This window comes from Theropithecus gelada, chromosome 12, assembly GCF_003255815.1.
Source record: "Theropithecus gelada isolate Dixy chromosome 12, Tgel_1.0, whole genome shotgun sequence".
NCBI lineage: Eukaryota > Metazoa > Chordata > Mammalia > Primates > Cercopithecidae > Theropithecus > Theropithecus gelada.
In genome coordinates this window covers 13067886-13090178 of record NC_037680.1, presented here as the reverse complement: position 1 = coordinate 13090178, position 22293 = coordinate 13067886, and the positions used below count along the sequence as shown (strand labels likewise).

Genomic DNA, 22293 nt, shown 5'->3' with positions numbered 1-22293 from the left:
TTATAGGCAAGACATTGCTCTAGGTATGTGAGATAGAAAGAAATGAACATGGTCCAGAAGTGGCTCACCATTTTGTTCATATGAAGACATGAAATGTGCATTTCTTAGAGTCCCTACACCTGAGCATTTGCTGTCAGATGATTCACTACTTTAATGCAAAATTATTATTGATGCCTACTGTGTTTCTGGCAGTGGGCCAAGAACTAGGAGCATAGTGCTGTACAAGACTCAGCCATTGTTCTCATGGAAGTGTAAGCAAAAATCCTGAAATAAGATTTTAAAAAATTTTGTTTGGCATGGGAGTGGGCATGGAGTGGGGAAGATGATCAACAGATAGTCGAGATTTCTTTGTTATCATTTTCACTAAAGTACACGAGCCTCCCAAACTGAAATTTTAAAGACAGAAACAGTAGTTAAGCTGAAATATTATGTATTGAATGCTAACTCAGGTTATAGTACACTACATCCACACTGTATCAGGATCAGGAATAATTTTTTTTTTTGAGATGGAGTCTTGCTCTGTTGCCCAGGCTAGAGTGCAGTGGTGCGATCTCAGCTCACTGCAACCTCCGCCTCCTGGGTTCAAGCAATTCTTCTGCCTCAGCCTCCCGAGTAGCTGGGATTACAGGCACTTGCTACCACACCTGGATAATTTTTGTATTTTTAGAAGAGACGGGGTTTCACCATCTTGGCCAGGCTGGTCTTGGAACTCCTGACCTCGTGATCCAACTGCCTTGGCCTCCCAAAGTGCTTGGATTACAGGTGTGAGCCACTGTACCCAGCCAGGAATAATTATTTTAAATAGTTAGTCAGAAGAACATACAAGGTAAAGAATTATCCCGTAGCTTCCCGGACTGTTTGCTAGAGATACTAGTCTGACTTCCTGCAAGTCTGACTTGTAGACGGTAAACTGGCTTCCTGGTTTGGTTACTGTAGATAATGGGTTGATTTCCTGGGTTGGTTGCTGCACACTGTAGGTCAGAGTTCTATTTTTATATATGGTCTGGCCATTGTTGGTTTGTATATTATCTCTCAGTACATATGTGTATGTATATATGTGATGTATATGTGTGCATGTATGTTTATGGATTATATATCATTTATGTTTATGTGTGTGTACATTTGTGTGAACACACATATGAATATGTGTGTATGAGTATGTGTGTCTCTATGTATGTGTCCAGCTCTGCGTATGTTTCTCTTTCTGAACTAGGCTGTGTTTAGGAGCAAGTTGACCATGATAATGGGAATTTTGAGGAGAGTTGAGGTTAGGGGGCTGAGGAGATGGCACACATTAACATATTCTGTCATGATAGGGACCTTGTGAAAGATCATTCTCAAAAGACAGTGGTTAGTAGCTGCAGGCTCATGTGGGGCCTGAGATGAACAGGCCTAAGATCTCCTCCTATAAAATATCCAGAGCAAGATGTGGTTTTAAAATGTGTATAATTAACAAGGCTGAAGTACACAGCTAAGATACACTACGTGGTCATTTTGGGGGAACGATGTGTCTCTAGAAGTTACCTTTAAGAGTGGCCACAGACGGGAACATCTGAAAAGAAGACTTTACTCTCACCCCTTTCTCTCCATCCCAGTGACTTGGTTTAATGGTCATCTTTCCTTTTGTCTCATTCTTCCAGAGGCATAGTAATGGGCTCAGGATATATGACAGGGAGGAGAAATTTCTCATCTCAAATGAAAAGATGACATTTTCTGAAAATAGTTTAAAGTCTGAAGAACCTATCCTATGGACCAAGGGTGAGATTCTTGGAAAGGGAGCCTATGGCACAGTAAGTTACACTGGAAACTTGAAATCAGCACTCCCCACCCCTCCACAGTCCCTCCCTCCGCCCCCCTCACTCCCCAGTCATCCTCCCTGCTTCCTCTGGCAAGCACTTTTTTTACTTAGAACTCTTTCAGTTGAAGTAACAGAAAATCTAAGCACTGAGGGAAAGGACCGTTACTGCTTTATCCAATCGAAAGGTCTAGAATAGGTCAGGCTCTGGGCTCAGATGGCTTCAGGAGTCAGACGATGTCATCAGGATCTGGTCTCTCTCTCTGTCTGGCTCTTTCTCAGGCACATATAGCGATACAATGGCCACTGCATTTCTAGCTTCTCATCCTCCCAGGTTCAAGTCCAATGGGAAAGAAATATCTTCCTTTGATCGGGCGCAGTGCCTCACGCTTGTAATCTCAAAACTTTGGGAGGCCGAGACGGGCAGATCACGAGGTCAGGAGATCGAGACCATCCTGGCTAACACGGTGAAACCCCATCTCTACTAAAAATACAAAAAATTAGCCGGGCGTGGTGGCGGGCGCCTGTAGTCCCAGCTACTCCGGAGGCTGAGGCAGGAGAATGGCGTGAACCCGGGAGGCGGAGCTTGCAGTGAGCCGAGATCGCGCCCCTGCACTCCAGCTTGGGCGACGGAGCAAAACTCTGTCTCAAAAAAATAAAAATAAAAATAAAATATCAGCCGGGCGCGGTGGCTCAAGCCTGTAATCCCAGCACTTTGGGAGGCCGAGACGGGCGGATCACGAGGTCAGGAGATGGAGACCATCCTGGCTAACACGGTGAAACCCCGTCTCTATTAAGAAATACAAAAAACTAGCCGGGCGAGGTGGCGGGCGCCTGTGGTCCCAGCTACTCGGGAGGCTGAGGCCGGAGAATGGCGTAAGCCCGGGAGGCGGAGCTTGCAGTGAGCTGAGATCCGGCCACTGCACTCCAGCCTGGGTGACAGAGCGAGACTCCGTCTCAAAAAAATAAAAAAAAATAAAAAAAATAAAATATCTTCCTTCAACAGCTGAATATGTTACTGGAAGTTTGGAGAATCATTGGTAGATGGCAAAAACAAAAGATGTTCCTTACATTTTGTGAATTGTGTAAGAGATCTTGGAGGGTGGGGGGTGAAGACAGGTGGGTACAAACATACAGTCAGATAGAAGAAATAAGTTCTAGTGTTTGATAACACAGTAGGGTGACTATAGTCAACAACAATATATTGTGTATTTCCAATTAGCTAGAAGATTTGAAATGCCCCCAACACAAAGAAAATGACAAATGTTTAAGGTGATGGATGTCCTAAACACGCTGTCTTGATCGTTACACATTCTATGCATGTATTAATATATCACATGTACCTCTTAAATATGTACAAACATTATATATCTAAACCCTAGCACTTTAGATAGTTATTTACATAGATGAGTAAAGAAAAGGCTGGCCCCCAAATAAGACTTGTGCTGTCTCCAGATGGGGACATTTCAGGAATCAGTGAGAAGATAGGAAGACACAAAACCACTGAGATTACATCACAAGGGTGATTTCCAGGGCCTGTCTCCTCGCTCCAGAGAGCTTGGGAGCTGAACTAGCTCTATTTTACGTATTGTCAGGAGCTTTTCCAAACCACCATCTCATGTAGTCATCATAGAAATCTGGGAGGTAGGCCAGGTGTGGTGGCTCTCGCTGTAATCCCAGCACTTTGGGAGGCTGAGGCAGGTGGATCTCTTGAGGTCAGGAGTTCGAGACCAGACTGACCATATGGTGAAACCCCATCTCTACTAAATACAAAAATTAGCCAGGTGTGGTGGCACACACCTGTAATCCCAGCTACTCAGGAGGCTGAGGCATGAGAATTGCTTGAACCCAGGAGGCAGAGGTTGCAGTGAGCCCAGATCATGCCACTGTACTCCAGCCTGGGTGACAGAGCGAGACTCTGTCTCAAAAAAAAAAAAAAAAAAGAAAAAAAATTCTGTGAGGCAACCTGGGCAACAGAGGGAGACCTTGTCTCCACAAAAATACTTTAAAAATTAGCCTAGTGTGGTGGTACATGCCTGTAGTCCCAGCTACTCAGGACACTGAGGCAGGAGGATCGCTTGAGCCCAGGAGTTTGAGACTGCAGTGAGATATGATCAGGGCCGCTGCACTCCAGCCTGGGTGACACAGAGAGACCCTGTCTCCAAAAGAAAAAAAAAGAAAAAGATAGCACAGTGGCTCTACAAAAAGTACACACACACATACACACACATACATACACAAAATTAGCCAGGTGTGGTGGCACACACCTATGATCCTAGCTACTAGCTATTCAGGAGGCTGAGGCGGGAGGATTGCTTGAGCCCAGGAAGTTGAGGCTGCAATGAGCTGTGATTGTGCCAATGCACTCCAGCCTGGGCAACAGAGTGAGACCCTGTCTAAAAAGAAAAAAAAAAGAAAAAGAAATCTGTGAGGCAAGTATTGTTACCTCAGTTTTACAGATGAGAAAAACTGAAGTCAAAAGATTAGACATTTATCCCAAGTTATACAGCTGGGGAAAAATGAAGCCAGGATTCTAGCCAATTCAAGCCACTGTAAGCCAATATGACATCCATCCACCATGTTTCTCATACCCATCTTGGCTCCACTGAAACACTGAATTTGCTTAAATACTTTGCATTTAGGAAGGGAGGTATCAACTTAGAGAAAGACAAGGGTTTAGGAAGAGAAGGGAAAGTCAAGTGTCACCTGAGGCATTTTGTGAATGAGTTATGTCATTAATTTAATAACAAGGTATTATTGGTTTGCTTCTAGGTATACTGTGGTCTCACTAGCCAAGGGCAGCTAATAGCTGTAAAACAGGTGGCTTTGGATACCTCTGATAAATTAGCTACTGAAAAGGAATACCAGAAAGTACAGGAAGAAGTAGATTTGCTCAAAGCACTGAAACATGTCAACATTGTGGCCTATTTGGGGACATGCTTGCAAGAGAACACTGTGAGCATTTTCATGGAGTTTGTCCCTGGTGGCTCAATCTCTAGTATTATAAACCGTTTTGGGCCATTGCCTGAGATGGTGTTCTGTAAATATACGAAACAAATTCTGCAAGGTGTTGCTTATCTCCATGAGAACTGTGTGGTACATCGCGATATAAAAGGAAATAATGTTATGCTCATGCCAACTGGAATAATAAAGCTGATTGACTTTGGCTGTGCCAAGCGTTTGGCCTGGGCAGGTTTAAATGGCACCCACAGTGACATGCTTAAGTCCATGCATGGGACTCCATATTGGATGGCCCCAGAAGTCATCAATGAGTCTGGCTATGGAAGGAAATCAGATATCTGGAGCATCGGTTGTACTGTGTTTGAGATGGCTACAGGGAAGCCTCCACTGGCTTCCATGGACAGGATGGCTGCCATGTTTTACATCGGAGCACACCGAGGGCTGATGCCTCCTTTACCAGACCACTTCTCAGAAAATGCAGCAGACTTTGTGCGCATGTGCCTGACCAGGTAAGAAACTGAAAGCAAGAGGAAGAAGACAAATGCCCAGAGATTCCAAGTGGCTGACATTTCTCTTGCAATTTATGGCCCATTAAAAGCTTCGTTTTGGTTATGAAGTCAAGTAGACAGTGATTTTGTGCTGAAAGTAATCATAATCAGTCATATTGGGTAATTGTGTTCATTGTTGTATCAGGGTATAGGAGGCAATGCTTCAAGTAGAAAGTGCCTCCGTTAAATGTCTTATTAAGTTCTGTTAATACTTGCCCAAATCAATGGGTTTGCAAAATGTGTTAAAGATCTGCTTATTTACCAATGAGACATCTTCCTAGGAACTGGCTAGGGTGAAATGACATCACCTCGCATTTAAAGTGAGGGGAAACATTTTGGGCCAAAGGAACAAATGTCTAATTGGAGTTGAAATCTCCAAGTTCAATGTCAAGTTGGGGAATATTTGGTGAATCAGAAAAGCCTTAGAAAATTGCCTGTTTTCCCCTTCATTATCTTCTCTCATATCTATGGAATTAAATTCTGGGTAAAATGTTAGAACTGTAACTGTAATGTAATGGAGACGAACTAGTGCTGTGATTTTCAAATTTTTAGCCAGGTACTCTCTGCTCATATGAAATCTTAAATCAAAGAATGAAATAAAAGCAGAGAGATGACTCTAGTTAAAGTGTGTACCCATGGGGTGGGGAAGAGTTAAGGAGTAGGGCTGTGGGTGCTGGAGCCCACTCTAGGATATTGCACAGCAGCCCCGAACCCACCTACCTAGCAAGGCTCAGCTTTAGTTGGAGGACAAGAAAGGCCTGAGACTCAAAGTCAATTTCCTGTCTTTCAAGGAAGTGTGCCTTCTTATCCCTCGATGAAAAACTCCAGTGTCCCATCTTTTAGCAAGCACATATGGCAACCCCCAACACCCAAGGGCTTCATTTTGCTTTCTGAATGAATCTTAGAATCTACAGGTCTCCCTCTCTGCCAATGAATGTGCCTGTTTTTAAGTCTCTCTCTCTCTCTCCCAGCACGTGTGTATCAGTCCGTCCTGGCTGATTTCAGGATGATTACATGGGCCAGGGCAGGAATGCCACTCCAGGGGTATAGTTTTTGGCATTGCTAGATGCAGAGACCCCTTAGGTTTCCAGTGTGGATTTTGTGGACAAAGCCCCAGTCACCGAGCTGCCCACCCTCTCCCCAAAAAACAAACTGCATAAATGTGTTGGAATATCATATAGACCAGTACTAGCTTTAGAGATTTGTGTTAACTCTTAAAACTATTGTAGTTGCTTTGTTCTGAATTTAACAATTACCTATATTATTGACTCACAGCTAGAAACCACTTGTTATTCTCATTTTCTTTCAAGTTGTGATTAAACACACACACATACAAAGCGCTCTAAAGAGAAATGGTGGAATCCTCTTGTATGGCTCTCCTTTTGAACCATTGCTTCATAAACTAAACAATGTACAATTCACACCACTAATAATGAATTAACAGGGTTACTGTGAAGGTTAAGTGAAATGGTGCATGTAAATTGCTTAGCAGAGTGTGGGGCACAAAATTAGGAGTTTACAGTTAATGATCATTAGGAAGAATACTAACATAACTTACCTAATTAGAGTCATATACAAGTATATAATTACCTTCTAAAATTCTATGGCAAAGACCCTGAGGTATATTGATATCTCACCTGATATCAATAACAATACTCCTTGGAGATATGGATGGCCAGAAAATAAAGGGCGAGGCACTCTTAAAGATTCAGAAATAGAGGTAATCAGACATAGACTAGGAAAAGTCTAAATAAAACAGAAATGAACTTGGGGAAGCTGCGAGAAATAAGCATGGAGCGGGTACTCCTAGGGACAGACCAAGTTCTGGGAGGTCAGGCCAAGAAGTTTAGCTTTGTTGAAATAGGCAGTGAGAAGCAGGGGGCTGCAAAAGATTTGGGGTAGAAAAGACCATAAAGAAAAGGGTCTGTGAGAGGGCAGGTCAGATGGCAATGTATTGAAAGGCCTGGGATGGATGCTGCTTGAGGCTAGAAGGCTCTGCAGAAATCTAGAGCTTGGATGCTGATGGTGGTAAAGTGGGATTGTAAAGGATTCCAGAAAATTTCAGAGAAAAGGTGAATCAAGACTTGGTAATGGAGCAGGATGATAGGATTTCATGTTTTTGTGTGGATAATGGGAGAAATCACAGTTGTGAGAGAAGAACAGGGGAGGCAGCTAAACCCTTCCCACCCCATATAAGGAGACATTTGAAGCTATGAAATTACAGCTCAGGAAAGCAATTCAGATTGGAAGGACACATTTAAAAATCATTGTAACAGCCAGGTGCGGTGGCCCATGCCTGTAATCCCGGCACTTAGGAAGGCTGAGATGGGCGGATCGCTTGAGTTCAGGAGTTCGAGATGGAGACCAACCTGGGCAACATGGCGAAACCCCATCTTTTCAAAAAAATACAAAAATTAGCCAGGCATGGTGGTGTGTGCCTGTAGTCCCAGCTACTCAAGAGGCTGAGTTGAGAGGATGAGAGGATCCCTTGACCCCTGGAAGTTGAGGCTGCAGTGGGCTGAGATGGTGCCACTGCACTCCAGCCTAAGGGACAGAGAGAGACCCTGTCTAAAAAAAAAAAAAAAAAAATCATTATAAGATTGATTGCTACAGTCATAAAAAAATGTAGGGTTGAGGAAAATATTTTGAAAATGCTCACAGTGGAAGCTAACAGAAATGCATGGCATCAAGTCTAGCACATAACTGGAGAAGGAAAGGGAGGAAGGGAAGGGAGTTGCCCCAAGGTGTAAGAAGAAACAAGAGGACAGAGTGTCCCGTAAGTCTAAGCAGAGGTAGTTTCAGGTAGGAGGGAGTAGTGAATATTTCAAATGCTACAGAAATGACAAAAAGGATGAGCTCATTAAATTTGGTTAATTTCAAGAAATTTCAAGAGGGCAATTTCTATAGAGGAATGGGCCAAATGGTTAAGAATACTGGAGGGAAGTCACCGAGCTTAGCCCTGTTAGAGACATTTGGCAGCAAGTTTTAAAATGGGATGGACCAGGCGCAGTGGTTCATGCTTGTAATCCCAGCACTTTGGGAGGCTGAGGCAGAATAACTAATTGAGCCCAGGAGTTTGAGATCAGCCTGGGCAACATAGGGAGACCCTGTTTCTACAAAAAATTTAAAAATTAGCCAGGCACGGTGGCTCATGCCTGTAATCCCAGCACTTTGGGAGGCTGAGGCGGGCGGATCACGAGGTCAGGAGATCAAGACCATCCTGACTAACATGGTGAAACCCCATCTCCACTAAAAATACAAAATATTATCCAGGCGTGGTGGCGGGTGCCTGCAGTCCCAGCTACTCGGGAGGCTGAGGCAGGAAAATGGTGTGAACCCGGGAGGCGGAGCTTGCAGGGAGCCGAGATTACTCCACTGCGCTCCAGCCTGGGCAACAGAGCAAGGTTCCGTCTCAAAAAAAAAAAAAAAAAAAAAAAAAAAAAAATTAAAAATTAGCAAGTCATGGTGGCGTACACCTGTAGTTCCAGAGACTCAGAAGGCTGAGGTGGGAGGATCACTTGAGCCTGGAAGGTTGAGACCACAGTGAGCTGTGATCATGCCACTGCACTCCAGTGTGGGCAACAGAATGAGATCCTGTTTCCAAAAAAAAAAAAAAAAGTGGGTGGGGGAGCGGTAATAGCTAGAAATGGTATCCAGTGTAAGGAAAGGATTTTAAAGGAGAGAGATTTCTGCATATTTTAAAGGCAAGAGAAAGGCCCTCCCCATGGTGAAAGGATTTTTTTGTTTGTTTGTTTTTCGAGGCGGAGTCTTGCTCTGCTACCCAGGCTGGAGTGCAGTGGTGTGATCTTGGCTCACTGCAACCTCCATCCATGGGTTCAAGCAATTCTCCTGCCTCAGCCTCCCGAGTAGCTGGGATTACAGGCGCCCGCCACCACGGCAGCTAATGTTTTTGTTTTTTTAGTAGAGACAGGGTTTCACCATGTTGGCCAGGCTGGTCTTGAACTCCTGATCTCCTGATCCACCCGCCTTAGCCTCCCAAAGTGCTGGGACTACAGGTGTGAGCCACTGTGCCTTGCTGGACATTTTTTTTTTTACCTTTAGAAATGACACAAAATATAATACTTTTACACAATATAAAATACTTTTAAGAGTATTTATTTTCCATTTTCAACTGGAAAATGATCTGTCGGCCATTGTGCTTTCAAAAGTATTAAAAGAGGAGGGGCTTCAAGATGGCTGACTAGAGGCATCTGGCACTTACTTCCTCCACAAAGAACTGAAATAGCAAGTAGATAACCACATTTCAAATACAGCATCTGAGAGAGAACATGGATTTCAACAGAGAAGTGACAGGAAACACCTGAGACATGGAATAAAAGGGAAGGAAGGCAGTCAGTTTGGTTGAGATTGGCTGAGAGCCCAGAGAGGCTCCCCAGTGTTGGGAAAGGGTGAGAGATCCCCAGTGGTCCACATTCTCACAGTGAACTCCTGTAATCCTAGCCATGGGAGAACCCTTTAGTCCTTGCAGACACTGAGACTAGAATATGGAGCTGCCTGGAAACCATGTGACAGCATTGCTCCAGAGAGGGAGCTCACACCAAGTCCCACGCATCCCTGAGTCCTAAGCAGCTACAGCATGGCATCATTTTGAGAGTCCGGTCCCCACCAGACTCCATCCTGCCCTGGGGTCCAACAGCCCCTGCAACTCCATATCCTTGGAACCCTACTTACATCTTCTTGTGTTTACCTGGAGGGCTGCAGCAGTGTGATGCCAGTTGTACCCAGTGGAGTGGCCAGATCCCCAGCATTGTAGCACACATGGTGTCCTGCACCCCAGAAACAACAGTGCAGTGCACCAGGGAGGTTGCTCCTGGGACAAAGGGAGCCAAAGCATGTGCTCCCCAGAGCCTAAGAACTGCCTACCTGAGGTGGCTATAACAGATAGCAACTGCACCCTTTCCAGCAGCAGGGCTGCCACACACATGCTCTGAGGACAGGCTCTGCTGCTGTCCACTGCAGCCTCTGCTTAGGCTGAAGTGTGTGCCACTGGCAGTGACCCCAGCTGCTTCAGCAACAGGGTTGCAGCACATTTGCATGTGCCCTGAGGACTGGCTTTCTTGGCTGCAGCTACTGCCACCACCAGAAGCCAAACCGTGAGCTCCCTGGAACCTGAAAGCCACCTGCCTGAAGCTGCTGCCACGGACAGCAACCCTGCTCCCACCAGTAGCAGGGCTATAGCACACTTGCACGTGCCCTAATGACAGGCTCCCCTTGCCCACCACCACTGGAGCTGCAGCCACCCAATCATCATGCCAGGGCCCTAGGGATCACCCCACCCTGCCCGCCACTGCTGACACCTGAGTGTACCACTGGAGGGCCTGAGGAAAGGTCAAACAAGCCTGGCCCAGCACCCCTGCCAGTGTCTGAGCACATTGCCTGGGGCCTGGGGATTCTCTGCCCTATCAATGCTGGTATCTGTACATTCCTCCTGAGGGCTCAAGGACTGGCCCATCCAGTTCATTGCAACCACTATTAACACCAGTGCCAGGCCGGGCGCGGTGGCTCAAGCCTGTAATCCCAGCACTTTGGGAGGCCGAGACGGGCGGATCACGAGGTCAGGAGATCAAGACCATCCCGGCGAACATGGTGAAACCCTGTCTCTACTAAAAAGTACAAAAAAACTAGCCGGGCGAGGTGGCGGGCGCCTGTAGTCCCAGCTACTCGGGAGGCTGAGGCAGGAGAATGGCGTGAACCCAGGAGGTGGAGCTTGCAGTGAGCCAAGATCCGGCCACTGCACTCCAGCCTGGGCGACAGAGCAAGACTCCGTCTCAAAAAACAAAAAACAAAAAACAAAAAATACCAGTGCCTGCTGCTATTGAGCCCAAGCGTTATCCCAGTACCACTATTGCCATTGCCCATGCCATGCATACTGCCCAGGAGTCTAAGGACCTATCCACCTACCCAGCACACCACTACCACTACCAGGACCTGAGCAAGCCTTGGAAGTCCAAGAATTGGCCCATTTGAACCCATTAACACTAGTGCCCACGTATGCCACCCAGGGCCCAAGGATGGGCATGCTTGACACATCACCACTACCACTCAGGCTAGAGGACTGGTCCACCTGGCATGCCAATCCCCAGTAAAACCTCACCACAGACTCCACTAACAATCACAGACTAAGCCACTGAGGAAATCACAGACACCACTGGTGCTGTTTACAGATGAAGAAATTATACCAAGACCACACTACTGCATACACCCAGAATCAAGGCTAAAGCATCCTACCCAATCAACACCATAGATACATCTTCAGGAAAAAGTCTTCCCCTATGAAAGCCAATCCAGAAAATTAAAATAAATGACTGTTACACCACATGTGCAAATTCATTCAAGAGCTTCAACAATAGACTACGTCAAGCAGGAGAAAGAATCTCAGGACTTGAATACAGATCTTTTGAAATAACCCATTCAGACAAAAATAAAGAAAAAAAAGGAGTGAACAAAGCCTACATGACACGTGGGAAACTACAGATTGACCAAATAGACAATTTTGGTTGTTCCAGAAGGTGAAGAGAAGACTAAAGGTATAGAAAATCTATTTAAAGACAGACTAGTTGAGAATTTCCCAGGTCTAGCAAGCGATTTAGACATCCAGATACAGGAAGCTAAGAGATCCACAAAGAGATACAACCTAGAAAGGTCTTCTCCATGGTACATTATAGTCAAACTATCAAAAGTCAAAGACAAAGAGAAAATTCTAAGAACAGCAAAAGAAAAGCATCTAGTAACATATAAAAGAATCTCCATGAGACTAACAGTGGATTTATCAGCAGAAACCTTACAGGCCAGGAGAGAATGGGATGATATAGTAAAAGTTTTAGGCCAGGCATGGTGGCTTATGCCTGTAATCCCAGCACTTTGGAAGGCCGAGGTGGGTGGATCACCTGAGGTCAGGAGTTTGAAACCAGCCTGACCAACATGGAGAAACCCCATCTCCACTAAAAATACAAAATTACCCAGGTGTGGTGGCACATGCCTGTAATCCCAGCTACTCAGGAGGCTGAGACAGGAGAATTGCTTGAACCTGGGAGGCAGAGGTTGCAGTGAGCTGAGTTTGTGCCATTGCACTCTAGTCTGGGCAGCAAGAGCAACACTCCGTCTCAAAAAAAAAAAAAAAAAAAAAGTTTTGAAAGGGATAAAAACAAAAACAAAACTGTCAGCCAAGAATGTTATACTCAGCAAAGTTATCCTTCAAAAATGGAGAAAGCCTTTCACAGACATGCAAAAACTGAGAGACTTCATCACCATTAGTGGCTCTACAAGAAATGCTTAAGAAAGTCCTACACCCGGAGCTGGGCACGGTGGCTCACGCCTGTCATCCCAGCACTTTGGGAGGCCAAGGCAGGTGGATCATGTGAGGTCAGGAGTTCGAGACAAGCCTCAACACGGAGAAACCCCGTCTCTACTAAAAATACAAAATTAGCCAGGTGTGGTGGTGCATGCCTGTAATCCCAGCTACTTGGGAGGCTGAGGCAGGAGAATTGCTTGAACCTGGGAGGCGGAGGTTGCGATGAGCTGAGATTGTGCCATTGACTCTAGCCTGGGCAACAAGAACGAAACTCTGTCTCAAAAAAAATAAATAAATAAAAGAAAGAAAGTCCTACACCTGGAAGGCCGAGGCTGGTGGATCACCTAAGGTCAGTAGTTTGAGACCAGTCTGACCAACATGGAGAAACCCCATCTCCACTAAAAATACAAAATTACCCAGGTGTGGTGGCACATGCCTGTAATCCCAGCTACTCAGGAGGCTGAGACAGGAGAATTGCTTGAACCTGGGAGGCAGAGGTTGCAGTGAGCTGATGATAGATATGAATCTATCTATCTATCAATCATATCTATCATCATGAAAACATATGAAAGTGTAAAACGCACTGGTAGAGCAAACCACACAAAAGAGGTAGAGAAAGGATTCAAATGTTAATGCTACAGAAAACCACCAAACCACAATGATAAATAATGAGAGAGAAAGAAACAATCAATCAAACAAACAAACAAACAAAAAGCCAACCAGAAAACAATCAACAAAATGACAGGAATAAGTCATCACATATCAATAATAACCTTGAACCTAAATGGATTAAAATTTCCAATTAAAATGGTTAAATAGATTAAAAGTGACCCAAAAATATGCTGCCTTCAAGAAACTCACTTTACCTGTAAAGACACATATAGACTGAAAGTGAAAGGATGGAAAAAGGATGGAAAAAGATAGTTCATGCAAATAGAAACCAATAGAGAGCATGAGTAGCTATATTCATATCTGATAAAACACTCTTTATGTCAAAAACAGTAAAAAGAGACAAAGTCACTGTATAATGATAAAGAGATAAATTCAGTCAGAGGATGTAACATTTCTGATGCAACCTACACCAGAGCACCCAGGTATATAAAGCAAATATTATTAGATCTAAAGAGAGATAGACTCTAATACAATCACAGATGGGGACTTTTAACACCCCACTCTCAACATTAAACAGGTCATCTAAACAAAAAATCCACAGAGAAACACTGGATTTAAACTGCACTTTAAGCCAAACAGACACAACAGATACCTACAGAATATTTTCTCAAACAACTACAGAATAAATGTTCCCATGTAAAACATGGAACATTTTCCAGGATAGGCCATATGTTAGGCTGCAAAAAAGTTTCAACAAATTTTTAAAAATCAAAATCATAACAAGTATTCTTTCAGCCACAATGGAATAAAACTAGAAATCAATCACAAGAGGAACTTTGGAAACTGTACAAATACATGGAAACTAAACAACATGTTCCTGAATGGCTATTGGGGCAAGAAAGAAATTAAGAAGAAAATTTAAAAATTTCTCAAAACAAATGAAAATCAAAACACAACATACCCAAATCTATGTGACATAGTAAAAGCAGTGCTAAGAGGGAAGTTTATAGCAATAAAAGCCTACATAAAAAAATGTATGAAGATTGGCTTGGCATGGTGGCTTACACCTGTAATCCCAACACTGTGGGAGGTCAAAGTGGGAGGACCACTTGAAGCCAAGGGTTCAAGACCAGCCTGAGCAGCAAAGTGAGCCTTGTCTCAAAAAGAAAAAATTAGCTGGGTCACTTGGGAGGCTGGGGTGGGAGGATTGCTTGACCCAAGAGTTTGAGACTGCAGTGAGCCATAATCTCACCACTGCATTCCAGCTGGGGTGACAGAGCAAGACCCTTTCTTTTAAAAATGTATAAAAATTTAAATAAATAATTAAGGAAACAGAAGAAAAAGAGAACAAGCCAAATCCCAAATTAGTAGAAAAAAAGAAATAAAAATCAGATTACGTTAAGTGAAATAAACCAGGCTCAGAAAGATAAACATTGCATGTCCTCACTTATTTGTGGGATCTAAAAATAAAAACAATTAAATTCATTAACATAGAGAGTAGAAGGATGGTTACCAGAGGCTGGGAATGATAGTAGGAGGATAGGGGTAGGGCAGATAGGGATGGTTAATGGATTAAAAAAAAAAAAGAGTTAGAAAGCTTGAATAAGCCAGGCACCGGTGGCTCATGCCTGTAATCCCAGCACTTTGGGAGGCCGAGGCAGGCGGATCACGAGGTCAGGAGATCGAGACCATCCTGGCTAACATGGTGAAACCCCATCTCTACTAAGAATACAAAAAATTAGCCGGGCATGGTGGCGGGCACCTGTGGGCCCAGCTACTCAGGAGGCTGAGGCAGGAGAATGGCGTGAACCTGGGAGGCAGAGCTTGCAGTGAGCCAAGATCGTGCCATTGCACTCTGTCACTCTGGGCGACAGAGACTCCACCTTAAAAAAAAAAAAAAAAGAAAGAAAGCTTGAACAAGACCTACCATTTGATAGCACATCAGGGAGACAGTAGTCATTAATAACTTAATTGTACATTTAAAAATAATTCAAAGAGTGTAATTGGATTGTTTGTAACACAAAGGATAAATACTTGAGAGGATAGATACCCCATTCTCCATGATGTGATTATTTGACATTGCATGCCCGTATCAAAACATCTCATGTACCCCATAAATATATACACCTACTATGTACCCACAAAAATTAAAAATAAAAAAATTTTAAATTAATAGAAAAATAATAAAGGTCAGAGTAGCATTAACGAAATACAGAAAAAAAAGGATGAGTTAAATGAGAAGTTGGTTAAAAAATAAAATGAAATCAGTAAACTGCTAGCCAGACTAACCAAGAAAAAAAGAGATGACCCAAATAAAAATCAGAAACAAAAAAGGAGACATAACAACTAATACTACAGAAATGAAAAAACCCAGCAGAGAACATTATGAACAAGTATAAGCTAACAAACTGGAAAACCTAGAGGAAATGGATAAATTCCTTGACACATACAAGATTGAGTCAGGAAGAAACAGAGAACCTGAACAGACCAATATTGAACAATAAGATTGAATCAGTAATAAAATATCTCCTAACAAAGAAAAACCCAGGACTGGATGGCTTCATTGCCATATTCTACCAAACTCATAAAGAAGAACTAACACCAGTTATCCTCCAACTATTCCAAAAAATTGAGAAGGAAGGAATTCTCCCTAACTCATTCTATGAAGCTGGCATTACCCTGATACCAAAACTAGACAAGGATGCGAAAACCACAAAAAAAGAAAACTATAGGCCAATATCCTTGATGAACACAGATACAAAATTCCTGAACAAAATACTAACCCAACAGCATATCAAAAAGATAATATACCATAATCAAGTGAGTTTTATACTAGTGATGCAGGGATGGTTTAACATGCACAAAACAATAAACATGATACATCACATTAACAGAATGAAGGACAAAAACAATATGACCATCTCAATAGAAACAGAAAAGGCATTTTCTAAATCCAACATCCCTTCGTGATAAAAACTATCAACAAACTAGGCATAGAAAGAACATACCTCAATATAATAGGCCATATATGACAAACCCACAGCTAACAACATACAGAATACGGTAAAGGTGAAAGTCTTTCTTCTTAGAACTGGAACAAGAGAAGGATGCCCACTTTCACCACTCCTATTCAACATAGTATTGGAAGTTCTAGCCAGAGTGATTAGGCAAGAGAAACAATAAAAGGCATTCAGGCTGGGCGTGGTAGCTCATGCCTGTAATCCCAGCATTTTGCAGGGCTGAGGCAGGCAGATCACGAGGTCAAGAGATAGAGACCATCCTGGCTAACACAGTGAAACCCCATCTCTACTAAAAACATAAAAAATTAGCCGGGTGTGGTGCCGGGAGCCTGTAGTTCCAGCTACTCAGGAGGCTGAGGCAGGAGAATGGCGTGAACCCGGGAGGTGGAGCTTGCAGTGAGCTGAGATTGTGCCACTGCACTCCAGCCTGGGTGACAGAGCGAGACTCCATCTCAAAAAAAAAAAAAATAATAAAATAAAATAAAAGGCATTCAAACTGGAAAAGAGAAAGTCAAACTGTGCCTCTTTGCAGGTGACGTGATCTTCTATCTAGAAAAACCTAATAACTCCACCAAAAACTCTTAGATCAATTCAGTAAAGTTGCAGGATAGAAAATTAACATACAAAAATCTGTAGTGTTTCTATATACCAGTGAAGTAGCTGAAAAAGAAATCAAGAAGGCAATCCCATTTAAAATGGCTACAAAAAGAAAATAAAATACCTGGGAACAAATGTAACCAAGGAGGTGAAAGACCTCTACAAGGAAAACTACAGAACATTGATGAAATAAACTACAAAACATTGATGAAAAAAATTGAAGACACAAACGAATGCTCATGGGTCACATGAATCAATATTGTTAAAATGGTCATACTAACCAAAGTCATCTATGGGTTCAATAAAACCTCTATCAAAATACCAATGTAATTTTTCACAGAAATATATAAAAAACAGTCCTAAAATTTGTGTGGAACCAAAAAGGAGCTGAAAGAGCCAAAGCAATACTGAGCAAAAAGAACAAAGCGGGAGGCATCACACTATGTCACTTCAAAATATACACAAAATATATACAAAATATATTACAAGTCTATAGTAACCAAAACAGCATGGTATTGGTATAAAAACAGACACATAAACTAATAGAACAGAGCAGAGAACCCAGAAATAAGTCCCATATGTAAACCAACTTATTTTTGACAAAGGGACCAAGAACACATACCAGGGAATTGACACCCCCCTCTTCAATATATGGTGCATATTTATATGCAGATGAATGAAGTTAGACCCCTATCTCACCATATACAAAAATCAACTCAAAATTGATTAAGTACCTAAACATAAGACTCAAAACTATAAAACAACTCGAAGAAAACACAGGGAAACACTCCAGGGTATTGGTCTGTATAGAAGCTCTTTAATATATAGTTCAATTTGTCTATTTTTGGTTTTGTCACCTGTGCTTTTAAGGCAAAAGAAATCACAGAGTGAAGAGACAACCTGTTGAATGGGAGAAAATATTTGCAAAATGTTCATCCAATAAGAAACATATCTCAAAAGAAGACACAAATAGCTGACAGGTATATGAAGAAATGCTCAACATCACTAATCAACAAGGAAATGCAAATTAAAACCACCAAGAGATACCATCTTATCCCAGTTAAAAATGGCTACTATTAAAAACACACAAAAATAACAGATGCTGGCAAGAATGTATAGATAAGGGAACTCATGTACTGTTGGGTGTGAATGTAAATTAATACAGCCATTATGGAAAACAGTATGGAGATTTCTCAAAAACAAAAAAAAAAACAAAGAAAAAAAACAACTAAAAATAGAACTACCTGCCGTATGATCCAGCAATCCTCCTACTGAGTATTTATCCAAAGGAAAGAAAATCATTATCTCTAAGGGATACCTGCATCCTCACGCTCATTGCAGCAGTATTCACAATAACAAAGGTATGGACCCACCTAAGTGTCCCTTAACAGATGAATGGATAAAGAAAACTTAGTATATATATACAACAGAATGCTACTCAGCCATAAAAAAAATGAAATCTTATAATTTTCAGCAACATAGATGGATCTGGAGTTCATTTTCTTTTTTTTTTTTTTTTTTTGAGACGGAGTCTCGCTCTGTCACCTGGGCTGGAGTGCAGTGGCCGGATGTCAGCTCACTGCAAGCTCCACCTCCTGGGTTTACGCCATTCTCCTGCCTCAGCCTCCCGAGTAGCTGGGACTACAGGTGCCCGCCACCTCGCCCGGCTAGTTTTTTGTATTTTTTTTAGTAGAGACGGGGTTTCACCGTGTTAGCCAGGATGGTCTCGATCTCCTGACCTCGTGATCCACCCGTCTCGGCCTCCCAAAGTGCTGGGATTACAGGCTTGAGCCACCGCGCCCGGCCTGGAGTTCATTTTCTTAAGTAAAATATGCCAGGCCTAGCAAGACAAATATCACATGTTCTCACTCTTATGTGGGAGCTATGAAAGTAGATCTCATGGAGATAGAAAGTAAAATGATAGTTATCAGAGGCTGGGAAGGGTGTGTATGTGGTGGGGCAGGGAGGATAAGAGAGGTTGGTTAATGGGTACATAATTAGATAGAAGGAATAAATTCCAGTGTTTGATAACAGAGCAGGGTGACTAATTAACGACAATGTATTCTGTATTTCAAACAGCTAGAAAAGCAGACTCGAAATGTTCCTGACACATAGAAATGATAAATACTCATTATATATCAATAAAGAAAGTGGTTGCACAATGGTGGAGGGTAGGGGAAGTTACCTGTTTGTTAAAGCCTTAATAAATATTTATGTATCTGAAAAAAATATATCAAAAGATAGCTAATTTAACCAAAAGAATGCCTCTGGAATAGGCCATTGAAGCTAATTATTGACTATTTCATTAGCTCATTGGTTCATTAACTGGCTCATTGACTGATACCTTTCTAACATCTTTTGAATTTCTTGAAGTAAAAAATTATGCCACAATAGTACTGAACAACTGTCTCCCTCTATCTTATGTTAATCCAGGAGTGCCCGAAATGGGATTATTTCAATTAATCACCAAAGCATATTTGAATATCTATTTTAAAGAGTCTTTTCAATTCTGGATTTTAATGCTTCTAAATTTTAAAAGTAAATGTAAGTGTGAATTTTACCATATGTAAATTAGACTCCAAACAAATTGAACAAAAGTACAATGGGAAACTAGGGCCTAGTTTTCAATCACAATAGCTACCACTATTCGAACAAGTACCATGCTGTTGTTTAAAAGTTGTATATATATTATTCAATTCTCCCAATGAATTAGGTATTATTGTTATCTCCATCTTACTGATGAGGAGGGTTTTAGTCATTTGCTTAAGGTCACACAGCTAAAAATTGGAGACTGGACTCAACCCAAGTCTGTTTGACTATCATAAGTTGTATTTCCATCTTTAAAGTTTGCATTTAAGTAGATCTCATTGGTAGTCTCATTACTGGGTGCTGCTGTTTCTAATGTGTTTTTCCCTTCTTAGGGACCAGCATGAGCGACCTTCTGCTCTCCAGCTCCTGAAGCACTCCTTCTTGGAGAGAAGTCACTGAACATACATCAAGAGTTTCTTTCCAGTTCCACTGCAGATGCTCCCTTATTGCTTAATTGTGGGGACGATCGATGGCTAAGCGATCTTTGTTTCCCTACTGAAAATTCAGTCTAACCCAGTTTAACTAGATCCTATGGAGTCGCTAAATGGAAGCTTCAGTTACATATTAGCCTCCTCAAGTGTCAGACATGATTACTTATAGTATCAGAAAAAAGTTTCTTAATAACAACAAAAAACATATTTCAGTGTTTACAGTTTTGATTGTCCAGGAACTACATTCTCTATTGCTTTACATGACATTTCCTTTTATTTTTGGCCTGTCCTGTCAATTTTTTAATGATGTTAGTTTAAAATAAATTGTAAAAACAACTTATATTTTCTTGCTTGGTGAGTAAAGACGCTTACTTAATTCGTCCAAAGCAGCCTAAAGGCAGGAAGGTAAGTTAAAGAGATTCTAGATTCTGTACTTTGGCAGCAATCTTAGCCTTAAAGATTCTAGGAGGTTCAAGGCCTAATAGGAGGAGGTGAGGGCCTCGGCATTTCATTATCAGAGGGCCCTTAAACTCCTCAGATGTCTCCAAGAAATTGTGCTAGTTAAGGTGGCATCATAAATCTTGGGCTCTGTTTTCTCTGTAATTTATTTGTAGTGATTTGAAGTTTTTGTTTGTTTGTTTGAGATGGAGTCTTGCTCTGTTGCCCAGGCTGGAGTGCAGTGGCATGATCTCTGCTCACTGCAAGCTCCGCCTCCCGGGTTCATACCATTCTCCTGCCTCAGCCTCTGGAGTAGCTGGGACTACAGGTGCCCGCCACCACACCTGGCTAATTGTTTTGTATTTTTAGTAGAGACCGGTTTCATCGTGTTAGCCAGGACGGTCTTGATCTTCTAACTTCGTGATCCGCCTGCCTTGGCCTCCCAAAGTGCTGGGATTATAGGCGTGAGCCACCGTGCCCAGCGATTTGAAGTTTTTATCTATTTGCAGTGAATCAGGTCATTTCCATATGCAGAACTAGCTAAGCCTAAACCAGTTGGTAGGACAAAAGCTAGTTCTGGTAAGGGAAGGATGAGTCAACACACAAATTTTTCCAGAGACCTTTGCTCATTTCATCTGAATAGTTACCTCTGTTGAGGTCATCCTTCAAATACTGCCATTCCCAGAACATTAGTAGACCTCACAAAAGTGAGCATGGATGAGTTAGTAGTATTACAAGTCATTTTAAGTTGGTGGATTAAGCTATATATATATATATATATATATATATATATATATATATACATACACATATATATACACACACACACACACACACACACACACACACACACACACATATTTTTTTTTTAAATCTGAGTCTTAAACTCTATTGCCCAGGCTGGAGTGCAGTGGCATGATCTCAGCTCACTGCAACAACCTCCGCCTGCCAGGTTCAAGTGATTCTTTTGCCTGAGCCTCCCGAGTAGGTGGGATTACAGTTGCCCACCACCACACCCAGCTAATTTTTGTATTTTTTGTAGAAATGGGGTTTCACCATGTTGGCCAAGATGGGGTTTCACCGTGTTGGCCAGGTTGGTCTCAAACTCCTGACCTCAAGTGATCCACCTGCTTCAGCCTCCCAAAGTACTGGGATTACAGGCGTGAGCCACTGTGCCCGGCCAGGATTAAGCATGTTTCCATTGCTGTTGATCTTACTCATCCACTAAACTTCGCATCTATTGTTGTGGTTTTTTTTTTTTTTTTTTTTTTTGAGATGGGAGTCTCGCTCTGTTGCCCAGGCTGGAGTGCAGTGGAGTGATCTTGGCTCAGCGCAACCTCTGCCACCTGGGTTCAAGTGATTCTCCTGTCTCAGCCTCCCGAGTAGCTGAGATTAAAGGCACCTGCCACCGCGCCTGGCTCATTTTTGTAGTTTTAGTAGAGATGGGGTTTCACCATCTTGGCCAGGCTGGTCTTGAACTCCTGACCTCATGATCCACCCACCTCGGCCTCCCAGTGTTGGGATTACAGATGTGAGCCAACATGCCCAGCCAGCACCTATTGCTCTAAGCTATAGTCACAGATATTTTTATTGGCTGCCATCATTTCAAGGTGGTTCAACTACAAATTACCTTTAGGAGTATTCTAATACTAGTATCAGGATTTGTCAAAACCAAGCTGCTTTAGTTTTTATGAAATAAATGTGAAATGCTGTCCAGGTGAGGTAAAAACAGATTTTACTTTGGACGTGTAACATTAGATGAGTCTTTGTCGGTATACCTTTTCTTAAATTTCTTTTTTTTCCATATTTAAGAAATTAGGCCGGGCGTGGTGGCTCAAGCCTGTAATCCCAGCACTTTGGGAGGCCGAGATGGGTGGATCACGAGGTCAGGAGATCGAGACCATCCTGGCTAACACGGTGAAACCCCGTCTCTACTAAAAAATACAAAAAACTAGCCGGGCGAGGTGGCGGGCGCCTGTAGTCCCAGCTA

At 42.5% G+C, this 22293-nt stretch overlaps 1 protein-coding gene across 1 annotated transcript in view; it reads left to right on the top strand.

The window, feature by feature from the left end:
• MAP3K19 (mitogen-activated protein kinase kinase kinase 19) overlaps positions 1-20204 on the top strand; it is a 60582-nt gene extending 40378 nt beyond the window's left edge. Inside the window, 3 exon segments of the mRNA XM_025404803.1 lie at positions 1641-1790; positions 4568-5265; positions 19767-20204. Of these exon segments, the coding sequence (XP_025260588.1) occupies positions 1641-1790; positions 4568-5265; positions 19767-19833 (915 nt within the window). The 3' untranslated portion in view covers positions 19834-20204.
• The last annotated feature ends 2089 nt before the right edge of the window (positions 20205-22293 follow it).